Genomic DNA, 18,898 nt, shown 5'->3' with positions numbered 1-18,898 from the left:
CACCTCCTTGGCAGTCCGCCAATGCTCCAGGAGGCGGGGCTTGTCGCTGAGCTGAACGGAAGGGATTGGCCTTCACCTCTGTCAATATGAAGCTGGAGGCCCCGAAGTGAGGAGGAGGATATGATAAAGAGGAAAGGAGCGTGGAGGACGTGTGGTTGCTCAAAGAAGTCTTAAGATTTTGCAATCGGCCTCGGCAAGGAGGGGCTGAGTAAGAGGAGTAGTAGACAGGAGTTCCAAACACCCATCTTCCAGCTTAGTCCCGGAGAAGGGGCAGGGCCCAGTGACGCCCCGCCCATTCATTTACATATTTATAAGGAACCATCGAGATCTTTGGAGAACTTGCTGGCCTAGAGGAGGTTAGAACGCGTTGTTCCCGGAGCATTTCCGTTTCCGCCAAGACATTTGGCGGTTGGTGAGCATCATGGCAACAGTGGTAGGTGTTGGCGCGTGGAGGACTGAGGAGCGGACCCGCGCTCCTGAGTCTGAGGGAGGAGAGATCCGAGGATCCCGACCTCTTGGTCTAAGGGAGTCGGGGCTGGGCTTCTGCATCTGAGGGGAAGGGGGAGCTGGGTGCCTGGGCTCCTGGGTTTGAGAGAGTGAAAAAAGGAGGTGGGACCCTGGGATCTCAGCTCTGGCCGCATCATATTGTAGGAACTCCAACTCCCAGAGGCCTCTAGGCTCAGTTGTGTTGTTCTTTGCTGCACACATGATGGTGGCTGTGGTGTCTTGGGCTCCAAGCCATTTGGGAGCCTTTGATTGTTGGTGTTGCACCAACAATGGCACCTGAGTTCCAAGGTAGAAACACAGACGGGGAGGGATCTGTCCTGTGTACTGGAGAGCATGAAGTCGCTTAGGGAGCCTCCGGTGGAAAGAGACTGTTGAAACCAAGAGGGTGTCGGTGGAGAGGAGAAAGCGTCAGGGCCCAGAGGTCAGGATCTTGTCATGGGACTGTTTTAAATATCCTGGCACCTCCTACGAGTTCTGTCTCAGTATGAATGCGTGATACGTTGTCACGTTAAAATTTGAATGAATGTGAATGAAGGAGAGATGGGGTACACTGGGTCTGGGACTGCTCGAGAAATATCTCAATGAAGAAGTGGTGTGAACTGAACTCGAGGATTGAGCTGGGTTTTCAGATGCCTCAGTTACTATGGAGACCTCAATCAAGATGATGAAAGGACAGGGGAGGGAGTTACTGGTGGCTGGAGGGTGAGATTTGAATGAAGAAAAAGGAGGTGGATGGGAAAGTGGAAGATGAAAGGGCAATGGCCAGAACTCTTGAGACCCAGTTTCTGTGGATGTGGAGGAAGTATTGGAAGTATGAGGAAATGGGGATAATAAATTTTATTTATTATTATTATTTTGAGACAGAGTCTCACTTTGTCACCCTCCAAAGACTGCCATGGTGTCACAGGTCACAGCAACCTCAAACTCTTGGGCTTAAGCAGTTCTCGTGCCTGAGCCTCCCCCCCCACCCCCAAGTAGCTGAGACTATAGTGCCCCCCATAATGCCCAGCTATTTTTAGAGATGAGGTCTTGCTCTGTCTCAGGCTGGTCTCAAACTCTTAAGCTCAGACAATCTACCTGCTTTGGCCTCTGAAAGTGCTAGGATTACAGGCGTGAGCCACCATGCCCAGCCTGGAATACTGAGTTTTTTAAAGGCGTTGATTTCCACAGGACCAGTAGACAGAACGGTGCTGGAGAGATTTGTGGTGAAAGGAAGAATGCCTATGTAGGGTCTGATGGGCTGCGTGTGAGTCCGGGGGTGTTGTTTCCAGCTTTTATTTGTTTACTCCAGAGACAGGGCCTCACTTTTTCACTCAGGCTGGAGTGCAGTGACACAATCATAGCTCACTGTGAGCTCGAATTCTTGGGCTCAAATGAGCCTCGTGCTTCAGTCTCCCAAGTAACTGAGACTACAGGTATGCACCCCTATGCCTGACTAATTTTTAAAATGTTTTTTTGTGGAGATGTGGTCTTGCTATGTTGCCCAGGGTGGTCTTGAACTGCTGGCCTCAAGTGATCTCTCGCCTTAGCCTCCCAAAGTGTTAGGATTACAGGTGTAAGCCACTGGCGCTTTCCCAGCATTCAGGAATCATTTGCAAGTCATGTCCCATGCTCATGACTTCCAAACTCATGTGAAGAAAGAGTAGATGAGAAGGGTCACACAGTGAGGGAGAAGGCTTATGACCATGTGGTAGCTAGGAAGTCTGAACGTTTGATTCCAAAAAGAGGAGGCATCACTTGATGCCTGTTGAAGTGCTAGAAAATAATACAACAGATAGGCAAGGATTCACCACCTGAGTTTGTTTTTGTTTTATATTTTTTTGAGACAGTATGTCACCTTCAGTAGAGTGCTGTGGCATCACAGCCCACAGCAACCTCAAACTCTTGGGCTTAAGTGATTCTCTTGCCTCAGCCTCCCAAGTAGCGGGAACTACAGGTGCCCCCAACAACGCCTGGCTATTTTTTGGTTGTAATTGTCATTGTTTGGCAGGCCCTGTCTGGGTTTGAACCTGCCAGTTCCAGTGTATGTGGCTGGCTCTCTACCCACTGAGCTACAGGCACTGAGCCACTACCTGAGTTTTTTATAACAGCCTTATTAAAATATAATTCACATAGCATACAGTTCACCCATTTAAAGTGTACAATTCAGTGGTTTTTAGTATATTCACAGAATTGTACAACTATCACTACAATCAATTTTGGAACATTTTCTTCATCTCAAAAAGAACCTCTTGGGCAGCACCTGTGGCTCAGTGAGTAGGGTGCTGGCCCCATATACCGAGGGTGGCAGGTTCAAACCCAGCCCTGGCCAAACTGCAACATAAAATAGCTGGGTGTTATGGCGGGCGCCTGTAGTCCCAGCTGCTCTAGAGGCTGAGGCAGGAGAATCGCGTAAGCCCAAGAGCTGGAGGTTGCTGTGAGTCCTGTGACGTCATGGCACTCTACCGAGGGCAGTAAAGTGAGACTCTGTCTCTACCAAAAAAAAAAAAAAAAAAGAATCTCTTACCTGTCACCTTCCATTCTCCCATCCTCCTGGCCCTAGGTAATCACTAATCTACTGTCTATGTATATAGTTTTGCCTATTCTGGATATTTCATATAAATGGAATTGTATGATATGTGTTCCTTTGTATGGGGGGCTTCTTTTGAGTAGCATAATGTTTTCAAAGTTTGTCCATGTCCTAGCATGTGTTAGAACTTATCTTTTTTCTGTAGCTGAATATTCTTTTGCATGGTGGCTTACACCTATAATCCTAGCACTCTGGGAGGCCAAGGCGGCGGGTGGATTGCCTGAATTCATTGGTTGGAGACCAGCTTGAGCAAGAGTGAGACTTCATCTCTAAAAATAGCCGGGCGTGAGAGGTGCCTGTGGCTCAAGGAGTGGGGCCCTGGTCCCATATACCAGGTGTAGCAGGTTCAAGGCTGGCCCAGCCAAAAATTGCAAAAAAAAAAAAAAAAATGTATATATATAGCCGGGTGTTGTGGTGGGTGCTTGTAGTCCCAGCTACTCGGGAGGCTGAGGCAAGAGAATCACTTGAACCTAAGAGTTTGAGGTTGCTGTGAGCTATGATACCATGCCACTCTACCGAGGGCAATGAAGTGAGACTCTGTCTCAAAAAAAAAATTATTTTGTGTGCATATACCACATTTTAGTTATCTTTTCCTCAGCTGATGGACATTTAGGTTGTTTCTACCTTTCAACTCTTATGAATAGTGCTGCTTTGAACATGCATGTACATGTTTTGTGTACATCATGCAGAGTTCTTGAATTGTCCAGGAGATGTTTACTTATCTCCTTCACCCATATGAGAAGGGATGGTGGCTGGCTCCTCTCTTTGGAGAACTGGAGACACAGGAGGCTTCAGTACATGCTTGTTGGATTAGCTCAACATTTCATTAATAGTTCTTAAAGTACAAACATTAAGTCTCTTGGTGAACAAGAGAAATACAGGCTGTGTCCTTTGTGGGACTCAGATATCCAGTAACTGAGAACATTAATCCAACAGTTCCCCTCATGAAAGTAAGAGTTTACAGTGAGGTCCCCAAGAGAAGCCCTGGAATATGCTGGTCAGGGAAGGCCTCCCCTAGGGTGCACAGTTGATCTAATTCATTGAGGAGTGGGGAGAGCAGTCTGGACAGAGGGGCCAGCACAGTCAAGGCCTGGTGGTTGAGAGCTGGGACAGCATGGTCAAAGGACACTGGGAAATTAACAGGGGCCACACCACATGTGGCTTTAAGTGTACTCCACATTGGTATCTGTGTTTACCCAACTCACAGTTATTGAGGGTGGGGAAGACTTGATTTATTCATTCATCAAATAATCCCTGGGCACCAGATACATTCTGGACCCTGAGAATAGAGGTGTGAATGAGACAGACAGTTCTTGTCTTCCTGGGACTTAGCTAACTAGCCATTATCGGTGACAGGTGAGAGGGGTGGAAATGACTGGTGTTTGGTCCATGGGCTGCCTATGGAGGGAAGGAATGGAAAGGACTTCTTCATGGGAAGTACAGAGGGGGAGTCAGGGAAAGGTGAAACCGTAGGAGTCTTCTGACATATCTTCCTGCACCCCCAGACAGCGACCAAAGTTCCGGAGATCCGTGATGTGACAAGGATTGAACGTATTGGTGAGTGAGCGGGGTCAGGAATGGGACCTAGACACTGCCTGTCACGTGTCCTGAGTTAGCAGACCTGTCTGGGACTCAACAAGAGAGAAGGAGGCACCCTGGGAACCAAGTGCTCCTCCAGTCTAATGGAGAATCCTGAATTCCAGAGTTGGGTTCACACTTGTACCCAGCTCAAGGTTCACTGCTCCTAGCTTGGCTACCCTGGTGTGGTTCTGGGGTGTGCCTGCATGGATTTCATTAAATTAGATATTTGCTGAGTGTTTTACTAGAGCATGAGCTCCCTGAGGGCAGGGACCAGGTCTGTCTCTTTCCTAGCTGTATCCCCAGCACAGGATGTGGCAGAGCAGACAAAGGTAACTTATGGGCTCGGCGCCTGTGACTCAAGCGGTTAAAGTGCCAGCCACATACACCTGAGCTGGCGGGTTTGAATCCGGTCCGGCCACCAAACAACAATGACAGCTGCTACCAAAAAATAGCTGGGCATTGTGGCAGGCGCCTGTATTCCCAGCTACTTGGGAAGTGGAGGCAGGAAAATCGCTTGAGCCCAGGAGTTGGAGGTTGCTATGAGCTGTGATGCAACGGCACTCTACCCAGGGCAACAGCTTGAGGCTCTGTCTCAAAAAAGAAAAAAAGGTAACTTATGGAATGCATGACTTTGCATGCTGTAGAACCCTCATTAGTCCCCCAAGGTGCATGTTGTAACTATTAGCCCATCTCTAGCTGAGGTAACCACATCTTGGGGCAGCCAGGTTACTGGCTTGAGCTTCCCAGGAGCAGGAAGTGGAGGTGTAGCAAGACTAGGAGGGTACAGCTCTCACAAAGCTTTACTTGCAGAGAAGAGACTGCATTTGTCCAGAAGGTTCATTCATTCATCACCTCTAAGAGTGCCAGTAGAGGTCCTGTGGCTCCAAGGATGGGTTCTGGAAGCTCATTACTGGACTCTCTGAGCTCATTTCTGCCTTTTCCCAGTTAAGCATCCAGAGACTAGTTGGTCTCTGTGCCTCAGTTTCCTCAGGAGCTAAGATAGTTCACCTCATCAGTATTAACTGATAGAAGATTCAGTCAAGTAATCCATACAAAGCATTTCTAGTGTGCACTCACCGTTTCACTTATTAAAGGGCCAGGCACTGCTGGGAGCTGAGAAACTAGGGAACAGCTGCACACAGTAGCTGCCTTTGGGGTACTCATAGTCAAGCACAGGGGGTAGCAAATCTTTTTTTAAAGGGCCAGATGGAAAATTTTTCTTTCTTTTTTTTTTTTAAGAGACAGAGTCTCACTTTGTTGCCCTTGGTAGAGTATAGTGGTGTCATAGCTCACAGCAACCTCAAACTCTTGGGCTTAGGCGATTCTCTTGCCTCAGCTTCCCAAGTAGCTGGGACTATAGGTGCCCGCCACAACGCCCAGCTATATTTTTTGTTGTTGTTGTAGTAGTCGTTGTTTGGTAGGCCCCAGGCTGGATTCAAACCCACCAGCTCTGGTGTACGTGTTTGGCGCCCTAGCTGCTGAGCTACAAGCACTGAGCCAGAAAATCTTTTCTTGTTCAAACTACTTGGCTGGGTGCAGTGGTTTACACTTGTAATCCAATACTTTGGGAGGCCTGGGCCAGAAGATTGCCTGAGCCCATGTCAGAGTCACCTCATGTTCCACAAGGGCTGCCTAAGCTCCAGCCTTCCCACCCATGCTCCGGTAGCAGAAAGAAAGAGGAATTGTAATGAGGGCACACTGCTTAGAGTTTGCTCCCTTGGGGCTGCAGTGAGCCCAGTGTATTCCAGCCTGGGCAACTGAGGGAGAGTCTGTCTCTTTAAAAAAAAAAAGAGAGAGAGAGAGAGAGACAGGGCACAGTGGCTCAGGCCTGTAATCCTAGCGCTCTGACAAGCCGAGGCAGGTTTCTTGAACTTGTGAGCAATAGCGAGAGACCCCATCTCTACTAAAAATAGAAGAAATAGCTGGGCATTGTGGCAGGTGCCTGTAGTCCCAGCTACGTGGGAGAGTGGGGCAAGAGGATCACCTTAGCTCAAGAGTCTGAGGTTGTGAGCTTTGACAGCTTGGAACTCTACCTAGGGCAACAAAGTAAGACTTTGTCTCAAAAAAAAAAAAAAAAGGGGTTCAGCGTCTGTGGCTCAAGCGGCTAAGGTGCCAGCCACATACACCTGAGCTGGCGGGTTCGAATCCAGCCCAGGCCTGTCAAACAACAATGATGGCTGCACTCAAAAAAATAGCCCAGTGTTGTGGCGGGTGCCTGTAGTCCCAGCTACTTGGGAGGCAGAAGCAGGGGAATCGCTTGAGCCTAGGAGTTGGAGGTTGCTGTGAGCTGTGATGCTACGGCACTCTACCCAGGGCCATAGCTTGAGGCTCTGTCTCAAAAAAAAAAAAAAAAAAATAGGTACTAGCCCTGCAGGCTGTAGTTCACCCAGCCCCCTGAGCTCTCTTTCTCCATCCATGTAGATGAGGGCCTGGAAATGTTGTCATTGATCCCCAGAAGTGCTTGCAAGATGATAGTAGCTGGGGCTCCTGTTTTACATGGTTATGTGGAATGAAATTAGAACCCATGAGTGCCATGTAAGTCATAAACCGCAGAGTAATTGTGATCATTAGCCTTCAGGATTAGTTCATGGTGTGATTATATACTCAATTAGGTCTCAGTGATTTTAGTCTCACTAGGATGTGTGCCCAGAGTGGCTGCCACTTACTAAGCATTGACTGTGATCAGCCGTCCTCCTGGTGAGGTGGTGATTCCCCACTCTCCAGGACCCCCAGCAAGAAGGAAATCGGCTTGGAGGGGAAGCCCCTCGCTTCAGGCCACACTGTGCCACAAGGTAGCCTGTGTAACCAGATCTCCATTCTTTCTTATATGCAGGTGCTCATTCCCACATCCGGGGACTGGGGCTGGATGATGCTTTGGAGCCTCGGCAGGTAGCACAGAGTGGGTTGGAGTGTGAAGACCATTCATGAAGGCCTTAGGTGGGGATACCCAGGGCTCTGTGGACTGTGGGGACTGTGTTGTAATCTTTCAGACCTTTGGCTATGTATTTCTAAACTTCAACCACACCACTTTATTGGGGTGAAGAAAGCTTTTTTGATGCTTTCCACAAGTCCCAGTCAATGTCTGCTTCCATTTCACTAGCAGGATGCAGTAGAAATGCAGTGGTCCAGTAGGAAGTCACTATGTGCTCTTGCTTCCCACCCCACAGGCTTCCCAAGGCATGGTGGGTCAGCTGGCGGCACGGCGGGCAGCGGGTGTGGTGCTGGAGATGATCCGGGAAGGGAAGATTGCTGGGCGGGCAGTTCTCATTGCTGGCCAACCAGGCACAGGGAAGACAGCCATTGCTATGGGTAAGAGGCCCCACAGGGTAGCAGTTTTCCTGGTCTGTGTAAGCCATGGTCTGGATCAGCAACATTTAACAGACAACCCACAGTGGTGGTGGCTTAAACACGGGATTCATTCTCTCTCACAGAAGAATCTGAACAGGTAGGCCACTTAGGATTTACTGAGCAGTTTCACAAAGTCTTCTATCTTCCTGCTTCAACATCCTTTGCACTTGCTGCCACATCAAAGTCACCTCATGCTCCATAAGGGTGCCTAAGCTCCAGCCTTCCCACCTATACTCTGGTAGCAGAAAGAGAGAGGAATTGTAATGAGGGTACACTGCCTAGAGTTGGCTCTCTTTAAGCAGCTGTCTTGGAAAGCCCACATACTTCTGCTAACATTTCACTAATCAGAATTTAATCTTGTGATTACACTCTGTGGCAAGGGAGACTGGGACATTAAAAGACTTTACAGCTGGGCGTTGTGACGGGCACCTGTAATCCCAGTTACTTGGGAGGCTGAGGCAAGAGAATTGCTTAAGCCCAAGAGTTGGAGGTTGCGGTGAACTGTGACGCCACAGCACTCTACCCAGGGTGACAGCTTAAGACTCTGTCTCAAAAATTTTTTTTTAAAAACTTTTTTTTAATTTGGACCATTTCTGCCTTAAGAAAATGAAGGTTCTGGACCTAAGGAAGAAGGGGAAGATGGGCATTGAGTAGACAACCAGCAGTCTATTGTAATCCACTAGTGATTTATGATCTTTTCATTTGCTACTGTCCCTCTTCTTCCTTGTTGAACTCCTGTTCATCCTTCAAAACCGTATTGGGCATTTCTGCCTCATTGAAGCTTTCTCTGACCCACCTTTCTTCCCACTTACGTCTACCTTCGTGCTCAGACTGTGGAACTGGGCAGTGAGAATCAATGTGACAATCAGGTCTTCAGTTAAGATAAAGCAGTTGTCATTCAGGTGGCCTTAGTATGCTAGGCTAGTGCAGCCCCTGTGGCCCTGGTCTCGATCACCGCAGGAAGGAACCAGGCATGACGCGGATTAGAAGTACAAGCTTGCAGGAGGCTGGCTAACCTTGATTGCAGGGTAGCCCTGAGCAACCTCCCCAGTAGCTTTTTATTGAGACAGTACAAGACAGGTGAGGGGAGTATTAGACAATGACTACGTGCCTAAGGATCGCCAAGGGCTTGGTCTCTTTCTCTACAACAAACACCTGCGGACAAATTGCCTGAGGGTCCGCCCCCCAGCTGCAAATCATCTTGCTCAGGTCGTCTGGCTCTTGGTGTCCTCTACACTAGGCCTTGGACTGGACACAGGGCTTCTCCAGGGCTCTGCCCAGCCTGGAGCCAAGCTCTGAACCCTCATTTCTGGTGAGGAGAAGAACTGATTTCCCACAGAGGAGGTGTCAGGAACTTGATGCCAAAGCTACCCCACCTAACCCAAACCACCTCCTTCCCAGGCATGGCGCAGGCCCTGGGCCCTGACACCCCATTTACAGCCATTGCTGGCAGTGAGATCTTCTCCCTGGAGATGAGCAAGACTGAGGCACTGACACAGGCCTTCCGGCGATCCATTGGTGTTCGCATCAAGTAAGCATGAGACCCAGGCAGGTGCCATCTCCTGGCAGCCTTGGGGTGACCTCTGCCCTGGCTAGCTGTCCTTTACTCAAGAGCTTATGGTGTTTCTGATTTCTGAGGGCCCAGGCAGTGGGCCGTCTCCTCAGATTTGCTCTCTGGCTAGGGAGGAGACCGAGATCATTGAAGGAGAGGTGGTGGAGATCCAGATTGATCGGCCGGCCACAGGGACGGTGAGTCTGTGAGTCTACTCCCTACTGAGGCTAGCTGTAGCCCCAGGGTTGGAGGGAGGAGGTATCAGTCTACAATGAGGTCAGAGTCTCATGGAATGTTCCAGCTGCAGATTGGCGCCATCTGCCTATCTACAGTAGGGGGTCAGTTGAGTTGACAGTGGGTTATCCATTTGCAAGAACATTATGAACAATTAAAACCAAAGTTATGGGCAGTGCCTGTGGCTCAGTGAGTAGGATTCTGGTCCCATATGCCAAGGATGATGGGTTCAAACCCAGCCCTGGCCAAACTGCAACAAAAAAATAGCTGGGCATTGTGGCAGGCACCTGTAGTCCCAGCTACTCAGGAGGCTGAGGCAAGAGAAACGCCTAAGCCCAAGAGCTGGAGGTTGCTGTGAGCTGTAACGCCAGAGCCCTCTACCAAGGGTGACAAAGTGAGACTCTATCTCTAAAAACACCTGATATGAGAAAAGGTTAAAGGACTTTTCTTGGCTTCAAAAAAAAGAAAGCAAAGCAAGAAAAAACACTTCTATCATGTGTTGGAAAGAACACAGCTTTTGGTACTAAACTGCCTAAGACCCAGGGAACAGGTTTTTAAACCAAACTATTAGTTAGGAATTCACCGTGAGGCATTTCCAGATCTTCTCTCCTATTATTCCGTAACTTTTGTTTTTTTTTTTTTGTTTTTTTTTTAGATAGAGCTTCAAACTCCTGGGCTTAAGCAATCCTCCTGGCTCAGCCTCCTAAGTAGCTGGGTCTATAGGCTCCTTCCACCAGGCTAGGCTAAGTTTTTTGTTTTTAGTAGAGATGGGGTCTCACCCTTGCTCAGGCTGGTCTCAAACTCCTGAGCTCAAGGAATCCTTCCACCTTGTCCTCCCAGAGTGCTAGGATTACAGGTGTGAACCACCATGCCTGGCCAAGGGCTCTGGGGACTGTGTTGGGATCTTCCATTAGCGACTTTTTTTTTTTGGCCAGGGCTGGGCATGAACCTGCCACCTCCAGTATATGGGACCGGTGCCCTACCCCTTTGAGCCACAGGTGCCACCCCTTCCTTTAGCCATTTTAATTGAATAATTCTGTGACATTTAGCACACTCACAGTCTTGAGCAACTATCACCTCTATTTCTAGAACTTTTCTATCACTCAAGAAAGAGACTCTATATCCATTAAGCAATAATTCTCATTCCCTTTCCCCTAGCCCCTGGCAACCACCAGTTTGCTTTCTGTCTCTATGGATTTGTCTATTTGGGGTGTTTCATACAACTCCATAGAAATGGAATCATATGCGCTTGGTGCAATGGCTCCAGGAGTTTGAGAAAAAACAAGCCAGCCATGGCGGCGCCTGTGGCTCAAGGAGTAGGGCGCCGGTCCCATATGCCTGAGGTGGCGGGTTCAAACCTAGCCCCGGCCAAAAAAAAAAAACAAGCTAGCCATTGTGGCAGGCGCCTATAGTCCTAGCTACTTGGGAGACTGAGTTGCTTGAACCCAGGCGTTTGAGGTTGCTTTGAGCTACAATGCCATGGCACTCTACCCAGGGCCACTGAGTAAGACTGTTTAAAAAAAAAAGAAATGGAATCATATAAAACGTGAATATATCCGTCCATGTAAAAATATAAATCAAAAAATTTCTCTTTAACTCCCTTCTCTAATCCTAGCCCTTTTATTCTGTCTCCTGTCCCTATAAAGGGAACAATTACTGGTAGCATAATTTAAGATAATTGGATTTCCTGGGAAAAGCCTGAAAAATATTAACTGTGCTTCACTTTTGAGGAGGGTACATGGAATTCTCTTTTTTGCTTACCTGTGTTTTCTGATTTTTGTGATCAGTAAAAACACCTTTTATTGGGCAGCACCTGTGGCTCAGCGGGTAGGTGAGACACAAAGGGCACCTCTATTCCAAGGTGTTGTGGGCACCCTTTGTCTCATTGTCCTAGCTGGCTCATAAAGAGTGCTTTGGGATGTCTTTGCTTTAGGTGCTTTAGGTTGCCGGCCCCATATGCCAAGGGTGGCAGGTTTGAACCCAGCCCCAGCCAAACTGCCACAAAGAAATAGCTGGGCGTTGTGGTGGCCACCTGCAGTCCCAGCTATTCAGGAGGCTGAGGCAAGAGAATCGCCTAAGCCCAGGAGTTGGAGGTTGCTGTGAGCTGTGATGCCACAGCACTCTACCGAGGGCAATAAAGTGAGACTCTTTCTCAAAAAAAATCTTTTATTTGGATGTAAAAGAGGAATGCTAGGGTGTGAGTTCCTTCACCATTTTGTGGGACCTTGGACATGTAGTGTCGCTTTCATAGACCTTATATTTTAGGTCTGTTTGCTTACAATGTTTTATTTTTGGGGTACTGTTTTGAGATAGGGTCTCACGTGTTGCCCATCCTGGCTTCAAACTCTTGAGCTTAAGCAGTCCTCTCACTTGAAACCCCCAAGGTGCTGGGACTATAGATACAAGCCATTGTGGCTTGTTTACTGTTTGTTAATAGCTTTATTGAGTTGTAATTCACATACAATAAGCTGCAGAAATTGAAAATATACAGGATGGGCTCAGGCACCTGCAACTCAGTGGTTAGGGTGCCAGCCATATACATCCAGGGCTGGCCAGTTAAAACCTGGGCTGGGGGGACCAGCGCCTGTGGCTCGAAGGGGTAGGGCATTGGCCCCATATACCGGAGGTGGCAGGTTCAAACCCAGCCCCAGCCAAAAAAAAAAAAAAACCTGGCCTGGGCTTGCTAAGCAATAATGACAGCTACAACAACAACAAAAATAGCCAGGTGTTGTAGTGAGTGTTGTAGTCCCAGCTACTTGGGAGGCTGAAGCAAGAGAATCACTTAAGCCCAAGAGTTTGAGGTTGCTGGGAGATGTGAAGCCACGGAACTCTACTGAGGCAACATCGTGAGACTTCATCTCAAAAAAAAAGAATACAGTATAGTCAGTTTATTGTATGAGTACCCACAAAGTCACCACATCAGGGTAGTGACTATATCCCTTGCTCCCAAGAGCTTCTTTGTCCTTTTTGAAGCTGCATAGGCCAGGTGTTATAGCTCACACCTATAATACTGGCGCTTGAGGAGGCCAAGGTTGGAGGATTTGTTGAGGCCAGTAATTTAGGAGTAGCCTGGGCAATATAGAGACACCCTGTTTCTACAAAAAAAATTCATAGCCGAGCATGGTGGCTTATGCCTGTAATCCCAGCACTGTGGGAGGCTGAGGAGAGAGAATTGCTTGAGCTTATGAGTTCAAGACTTGCCTGAGCAAGAGGGAGACCCCGACTCATAACAAAATGAAAACCCAGTTGGGTGCCATGGCTAGCCCTTGTAATCCCAGCATCTTCTGGAGGCTGAGGCAGTGGGATATCCAGTCTAGGGTAGGACTCTGTCTCTAGAAAATAAAAATAAAAAAAGGCAAGGAAATAAAAATAGGCTTGGCGCCTGTGGCTCAAGTGGCTAACGCACCAGCCACATACACCTGAGCTGGCAGGTTCGAATCCAGCCCGGGCCTGCCAAACAACAATAAGGGCTGTATCCCAAAAATAGGCAGATGTTGTGATGGGCGCCTGTAGTCCCAGCTACTTGGGAGGCGGAGACAGGAGAATTGCTTGAGCCAAGGAGTTGAAGGTTGCTGAGAGCTGTGATGTCACAGCACTGTACCCAGGGGTGAGAGCTTGAGGCTCTGTCTCAAAAAAAGAAAAAAAAAAGCAAGGAAATAAAAATTAAAAAATATGTTGAGTGTTATATACACCTGTAATACTAACTACTCCAGAGGCTGAGATAGAGAATCACTTGAGCCCAGAAGTTTGTGGCTGCAGTGAGCTATGACTGGAAAAGAAGCTATGCTTTGGAGGCCTTTCTGAATCCCCTTCTCTGGTTGGTCACCCCTCTTAGGGCTCCAAGGTGGGCAAGTTGACTCTCAAGACCACAGAAATGGAAACCATCTACGATCTGGGCACCAAAATGATCGAATCTCTGACCAAAGACAAGGTCCAGGCCGGGTGAGCTGTTGGGAGCCCTGCCAGGTGCCCAGGACTCTGGGAGAGCATGGGCTTTTCTTTTCTTCACTCCTGCTTTCCCTCACCTTCACAGGGACGTGATCACCATTGACAAAGCAACAGGCAAAATCTCTAAGTTGGGCCGCTCCTTCACACGTGCTCGTGACTATGATGCAATGGGCTCCCAGGTACTCTTGGGTTCTGGGGACCCGTTTTCCTCCAGCACAAGGATGTTTCCATCTTCTCCCTCACCCTCATGGCCCATGGGGTCTGGATCCTCCCATCACTCTGACCCCTATATCCCTGGTACTCCTGGGTCTTCCCTGTAACCCTAGGACAGCTGGCACCCCTCAACCGGCCTCTCATTGCCTCATGCTGCTCGTGGTTTTTGAGGTCCTCAGGAACCCCCTAATGTTCAATGCTCTGAAATACCCTTAGTCTTGACTTCCTTTTGGACCTGAGGTTTGGGGATCACCCCATCTGGCCTCCCAGCCCCAATCTAGGGGGCTCTGGTCTCCCCTAGACAGGTCTGTGGTTCCCTCCTTTATGCCCTTTCTACCCTTATCTCTACCTTGCCCCTTAGACCAAGTTCGTGCAGTGCCCTGATGGGGAGCTCCAGAAACGCAAGGAGGTGGTGCACACTGTGTCCCTGCACGAGATTGATGTCATCAACTCTCGCACCCAGGGCTTTCTGGCTCTCTTCTCAGGTGAAGCCCTTCCCATCCTGTCCCACCCCATCCCAGGCCTGGCAGCTCCTCTGAGACTCCCCCTGTTCCTGGGCCCCCAGGATGGCCCACTTGCTACATGGCTTTTTCTCTTTTCTCCATCTTTGTTGGCTGCCCCTGTTCTCCATCCACTATTGCTGTCTGAGTCCCTCCCTCAAGTTGTGCGATGAGGGGTCCCTGCCCTCTCTCCCCACTGGGTTCTCTGCTTCTGTTCCTCCTCTCTGAGGACTTTTCAGACTCCCTGGCCCTCCTGTCTCTTGCTGTCCTTCCTTTGTTTCTGGCATCCTGTCTTTCTCTTATTTTTGCCTGCTCTCGAGTCCTAGACGTCTGTCTCCTCTCTAACATTCCAGTGCCTCCTGTGCCTCCCACAGGTGACACTGGGGAGATCAAGTCAGAAGTCCGAGAACAGATCAATGCCAAGGTGGCTGAGTGGCGTGAGGAGGGTAAAGCAGAGATCATCCCTGGGGTGAGTTCCTAGGATGTGGCTGGGGCAGGTGGCGGGTGTGGATGGCAGACTAGGGAACGGGGATGGAGGGATGACTTTGACACATGCCCCAATGGCTTCCAGGTGCTGTTCATTGATGAGGTCCACATGCTGGACATTGAGAGCTTCTCCTTCCTCAACCGGGCCCTGGAGAGTGACATGGCACCTGTCCTTATCATGGCCACCAACCGTGGCATCACACGGTGAGCCAACTGCAGGGCAGTGGGTATGGCCACAGGCTAAACAGGGAATATTTGTTGGTCACCTTGTTAGGTAGGTATTGTAACTATAGTGGCTCAGACAAGTGCTTTTCCCTTAGATAAAGTAGGGAGGGTATGCAGCTCGCGTGGGAGTTCCCAGGCTGTGCTCTTATTGTCTTGTTGCTGTTATGGTGCTTGAGGCTGTGGTTTCTAAACTGTGTGCCAAGGGATCCCAGGGTGCTGTGGGAAATTCATAAAGAGTGCTTTGGGATGTCTTTGAATTTTGAGGAAAGCACAATGACTTGTTAAATGTCATAAGCCATTAAGTTACATAAGCCACTAAAACTTAAGTCACTTAGACCAAACTACTTAATCAGTGCACCTCTTGATATTACTTTTGGCCTAAGGATGCTGTGGAAAAATTCTTGAGGCAAAGGGCACCTCTATTCCAAGGTGTTGTGGGCACCCTTTGTCCCATTGTCCTAGCTGGCTGTCCTCTCCACTTCATCCATGTTTCAGCCCACAGGAAGTAGGGGGATGTGGACAGCAAGCAGGCACCATAGGCTGTGATCTGGAGTTTGCTCCCACACTTCCCTCACATCCCATTGCCCAGCACTGCCCAGACATATGGCCATGCCTGGCTGCAAGGGAGGCTGGGGACTCCAGCACTTTAGCCAGTCCCCAGCTAAAACTGGGCTGTGAGGAATAGATATCATGAAAGGGAAGAAGCTGATATGGCTACAGGGGCAGGGGGCAGTTGTGCCTCCCTCAGTGCTTGGCTCTTTTCCAGACGAGTTCCTGGGACCCTCAGAGGCAGCTTGGGAGGTAGAGTCTGTCTTGGCTCCATTTTACAGGTCAGGACAGCAAGGCCTAGTGACTTGCCTAAGGTCCCATGTCTAGAAGGTGGCAGTTCCAGAATTTGATCTCTGATTTGCAGCAAGTGCAGATCAGGGCATAGGGGCTGCCCAGGTCCATCTCCTGTGAGAAGCAGCAGATACAGGCCATCCTCACTGTCCCCAGAGTTTGTATCTGTGAGTCTGCTTACTTGCTAAAATCTATTTGTAACCCTCAAATAAAATATTTGCACCACTAATTCAAGTCATCCAACTCTGACTTTCCCAGCTGAGGTTGAACAAGATGACATTCTACCTGCTGCTTTCAGCTCTCCCACTGTTAACAGAGCACTTTTTTGTGTGATCTATTTAGTACTACATCAGTTGTCATTTTTTGTGTGTTCTTGTGGGTAATTTTGCTGTTTAAAATATCCCTTGAACATAGTGCTGACTTGCTGACTAGTATTTCTGAGTGCAAGAAGGCTATGATGTGCCTTTAGAGAAAATATGTGTTAGAGATGCTTTGTTCAGGCACAAGTTACAGTGCCACTGTTGTGGGTCTGGTGTTAGTGAGCCAGCAATGTATGTTAAATAAGGTGTCTCTAAAGAGAAGCACGCACATACCAAGGTGATGTGTTGATTGAATAGAGTACTGTGACCAGAAGCTGCAGGACTTCCCTGAGTATTCCCTCAGCAGTAGTGGTGAAGGATTAGCTAATTGGGTATTTTCAGCAACTTCATAGAACTAACTACTATGAACAGCGGGACTTGACTATGCCTCCCAGCACCTGCCATGGGCCAATTTGGACTGGCCCTGGTGCAGAAGGGATCAAGGCAGGCGCAGTCCCTTCCCTTGCGCAGCTCTGTGTTGAGCAGCAGAGTGGGACCTTGATCAAGTAATCCTGGACATAGATATCCTGGTAAAACCAGCCCTAGCTCTTCAGGGAGGGTGCCCTCGGGGGATTGACGCAGTTGGGGAAGGCTGTGCAGTCAGGAGGTGACGTTAGGAGGTGATAGGAGCCGGGGGCTGAAGGTTACAGGGCATTTGGCCCAGTGAGTGGGTTGTGGTGAGGGAAGGAGAGCTGGGTTCTGTGAACATCATCCTGACAGCTCTCCCTTCTTCCTGTCCCAGGATCCGGGGTACCAGCTACCAGAGCCCCCATGGCATCCCCATAGACCTGTTGGACCGGCTGCTCATCGTCTCCACTGCTCCCTACAGTGAGAAGGACACAAAGCAGATCCTCCGCATCCGGTGCGGACAAGACCAGGCCATGCGCCTGAGAGGCAGGGCTGGTCTCCTAAGATACTGAGTTCTGGTGGGTGGAGTGTGACTGACCCAAAGTCATTGGGCCTGCAAGAGAGAGGACTGAACTGGCCATCTAGGCAGTTGGCCTCTGATCTAGGAGTGGGAGCTACTGTAGGAAAAGGAGGAGAGGTACCAGTGACTGGTATCAAAGACAGGGCCATGGGTTGGGGTGAGGAGGCCTTAGGCTTTGGTCCAGCCAGTTTCTGCTCTTGTCTCAGTGGCTCTTCTAGCTTCAGCATTCTTTTTTTTTTTTTTTGTAGAGACAGAGTTTCACTTTATGGCCCTCGGTAGAGTGCCGTGGCATCACACAGCTCACAGCAACCTCCAACTCCCAGGCTGAAGTGATTCTCTTGCCTCAGCCTCCCGAGTAGCCGGGACTACAGGCGCCTGCCACAACGCCCGGCTATTTTTTGGTTGCAGTTCAGCCGGGGCCGGGTTTGAACCCGCCACCCTCGGTATATGGGGCCGGCGCCTTACCGACTGAGCCACAGGCGCCGCCCCTAGCTTCAGCATTCTATAATTCTGAAACTCAAACTCAATGTAATCCCTGGGGAGGAGGACCAGGGGGCTGCTGTGGCCACTTCTTTAGCTGCAGTGAGAGGCCCAGCCCTGGCTGAGCCACCCTTGCCCCGCCTGCCCACAGATGCGAGGAGGAAGATGTGGAGATGAGCGAGGATGCTTACACGGTGCTAACCCGCATCGGGCTGGAGACATCATTGCGCTATGCCATCCAGCTCATCACAGCTGCCAGCTTGGTATGCCGGAAACGCAAGGTCAGTCGGCTGAGCGAGCCACAGTGACTGGAGAGGGCAGATGACCCCCACTGCTCACTCCAAGGGCTGTCTGTGGGGTTGCATTTTCAAAGGCAGGAATTTTCATGCCTTCTGTTTGCTTCTATATCTCCCGGCCTGGCACATAGTGGGTGCTTAGTAAATACCAGTTGACTGTAGGTCGATGCTATAAAGTCTACTTTATAGATGAAGTCACTAACTGGTGGCTAAGGCAGGATTTGAGCCAATGAACTCTGATCCAAGATTCCTGCCCTGATATGCCACCCTGTGCTACCTGGAACATGAAGGTGGCATGGGCTGGGGGGTATCACAGAGAGATTCTGTGGATCCTCATTCTGAGGCTTCATCTGCTCCCTCCAGGGCACAGAGGTGCAGGTAGATGACATCAAGCGTGTCTACTCACTCTTTCTGGATGAGTCTCGCTCCACGCAGTACATGAAAGAGTACCAGGATGCCTTCCTCTTCAACGAGCTCAGTAAGTGTCCCCACCCTGTGCCTTGCACTCCCAGTGTTACCCTCAGTGGGAGAAGTAGGGAGGCTTGGCCCAGAATCCCCAGTCCCGCTTTCCAGGCCACCTTGACCTCATGGCCTGCCTTCTCCCCACAGAAGGTGAAACCATGGATACCTCCTGAGCCTGATGCCGCCCCTCACCCCCACCCTGTTTTCTTTCTTTCTTTCTTTTTTTTAACTTTATTCAAGTTAATATGCAGGTACAATATTTAGATTACATTGTTCTTATTTCCAGGGTAAAGTTCCCCCACCCTCTTTCCTACCAGAGTTCTGACACTGTGACTTTGTATAAAATGGTTTTGAAGCTGGACCAGTTGTG

The 18,898-nt window shown here is 49.4% G+C and overlaps 1 protein-coding gene across 1 annotated transcript; it reads left to right on the top strand.

The window, feature by feature from the left end:
• Nucleotides 1-135: 135 nt before the first annotated feature.
• On the top strand, nucleotides 136-18,882 carry RUVBL2 (RuvB like AAA ATPase 2). The gene is made up of 15 exons (XM_053606465.1): nucleotides 136-433; nucleotides 4,582-4,633; nucleotides 7,491-7,546; nucleotides 7,825-7,966; nucleotides 9,407-9,536; nucleotides 9,688-9,754; nucleotides 13,627-13,733; nucleotides 13,825-13,918; nucleotides 14,314-14,437; nucleotides 14,827-14,921; nucleotides 15,024-15,142; nucleotides 17,105-17,224; nucleotides 17,922-18,051; nucleotides 18,430-18,544; nucleotides 18,676-18,882. Exons 1-15 carry the CDS (start codon nucleotides 422-424, stop codon nucleotides 18,699-18,701), a joined length of 1,389 nt encoding a protein of 462 aa, XP_053462440.1. The 5' UTR covers nucleotides 136-421; the 3' UTR covers nucleotides 18,702-18,882.
• The last annotated feature ends 16 nt before the right edge of the window (nucleotides 18,883-18,898 follow it).

The sequence above is a fragment of the Nycticebus coucang genome, chromosome 10, assembly GCF_027406575.1.
Source record: "Nycticebus coucang isolate mNycCou1 chromosome 10, mNycCou1.pri, whole genome shotgun sequence".
In the NCBI taxonomy this organism is placed as follows: Eukaryota; Metazoa; Chordata; class Mammalia; order Primates; family Lorisidae; genus Nycticebus; species Nycticebus coucang.
The sequence above is the reverse complement of the archived record's forward strand: the minus strand, read 5'-3'. Positions and strand labels throughout refer to the sequence as shown.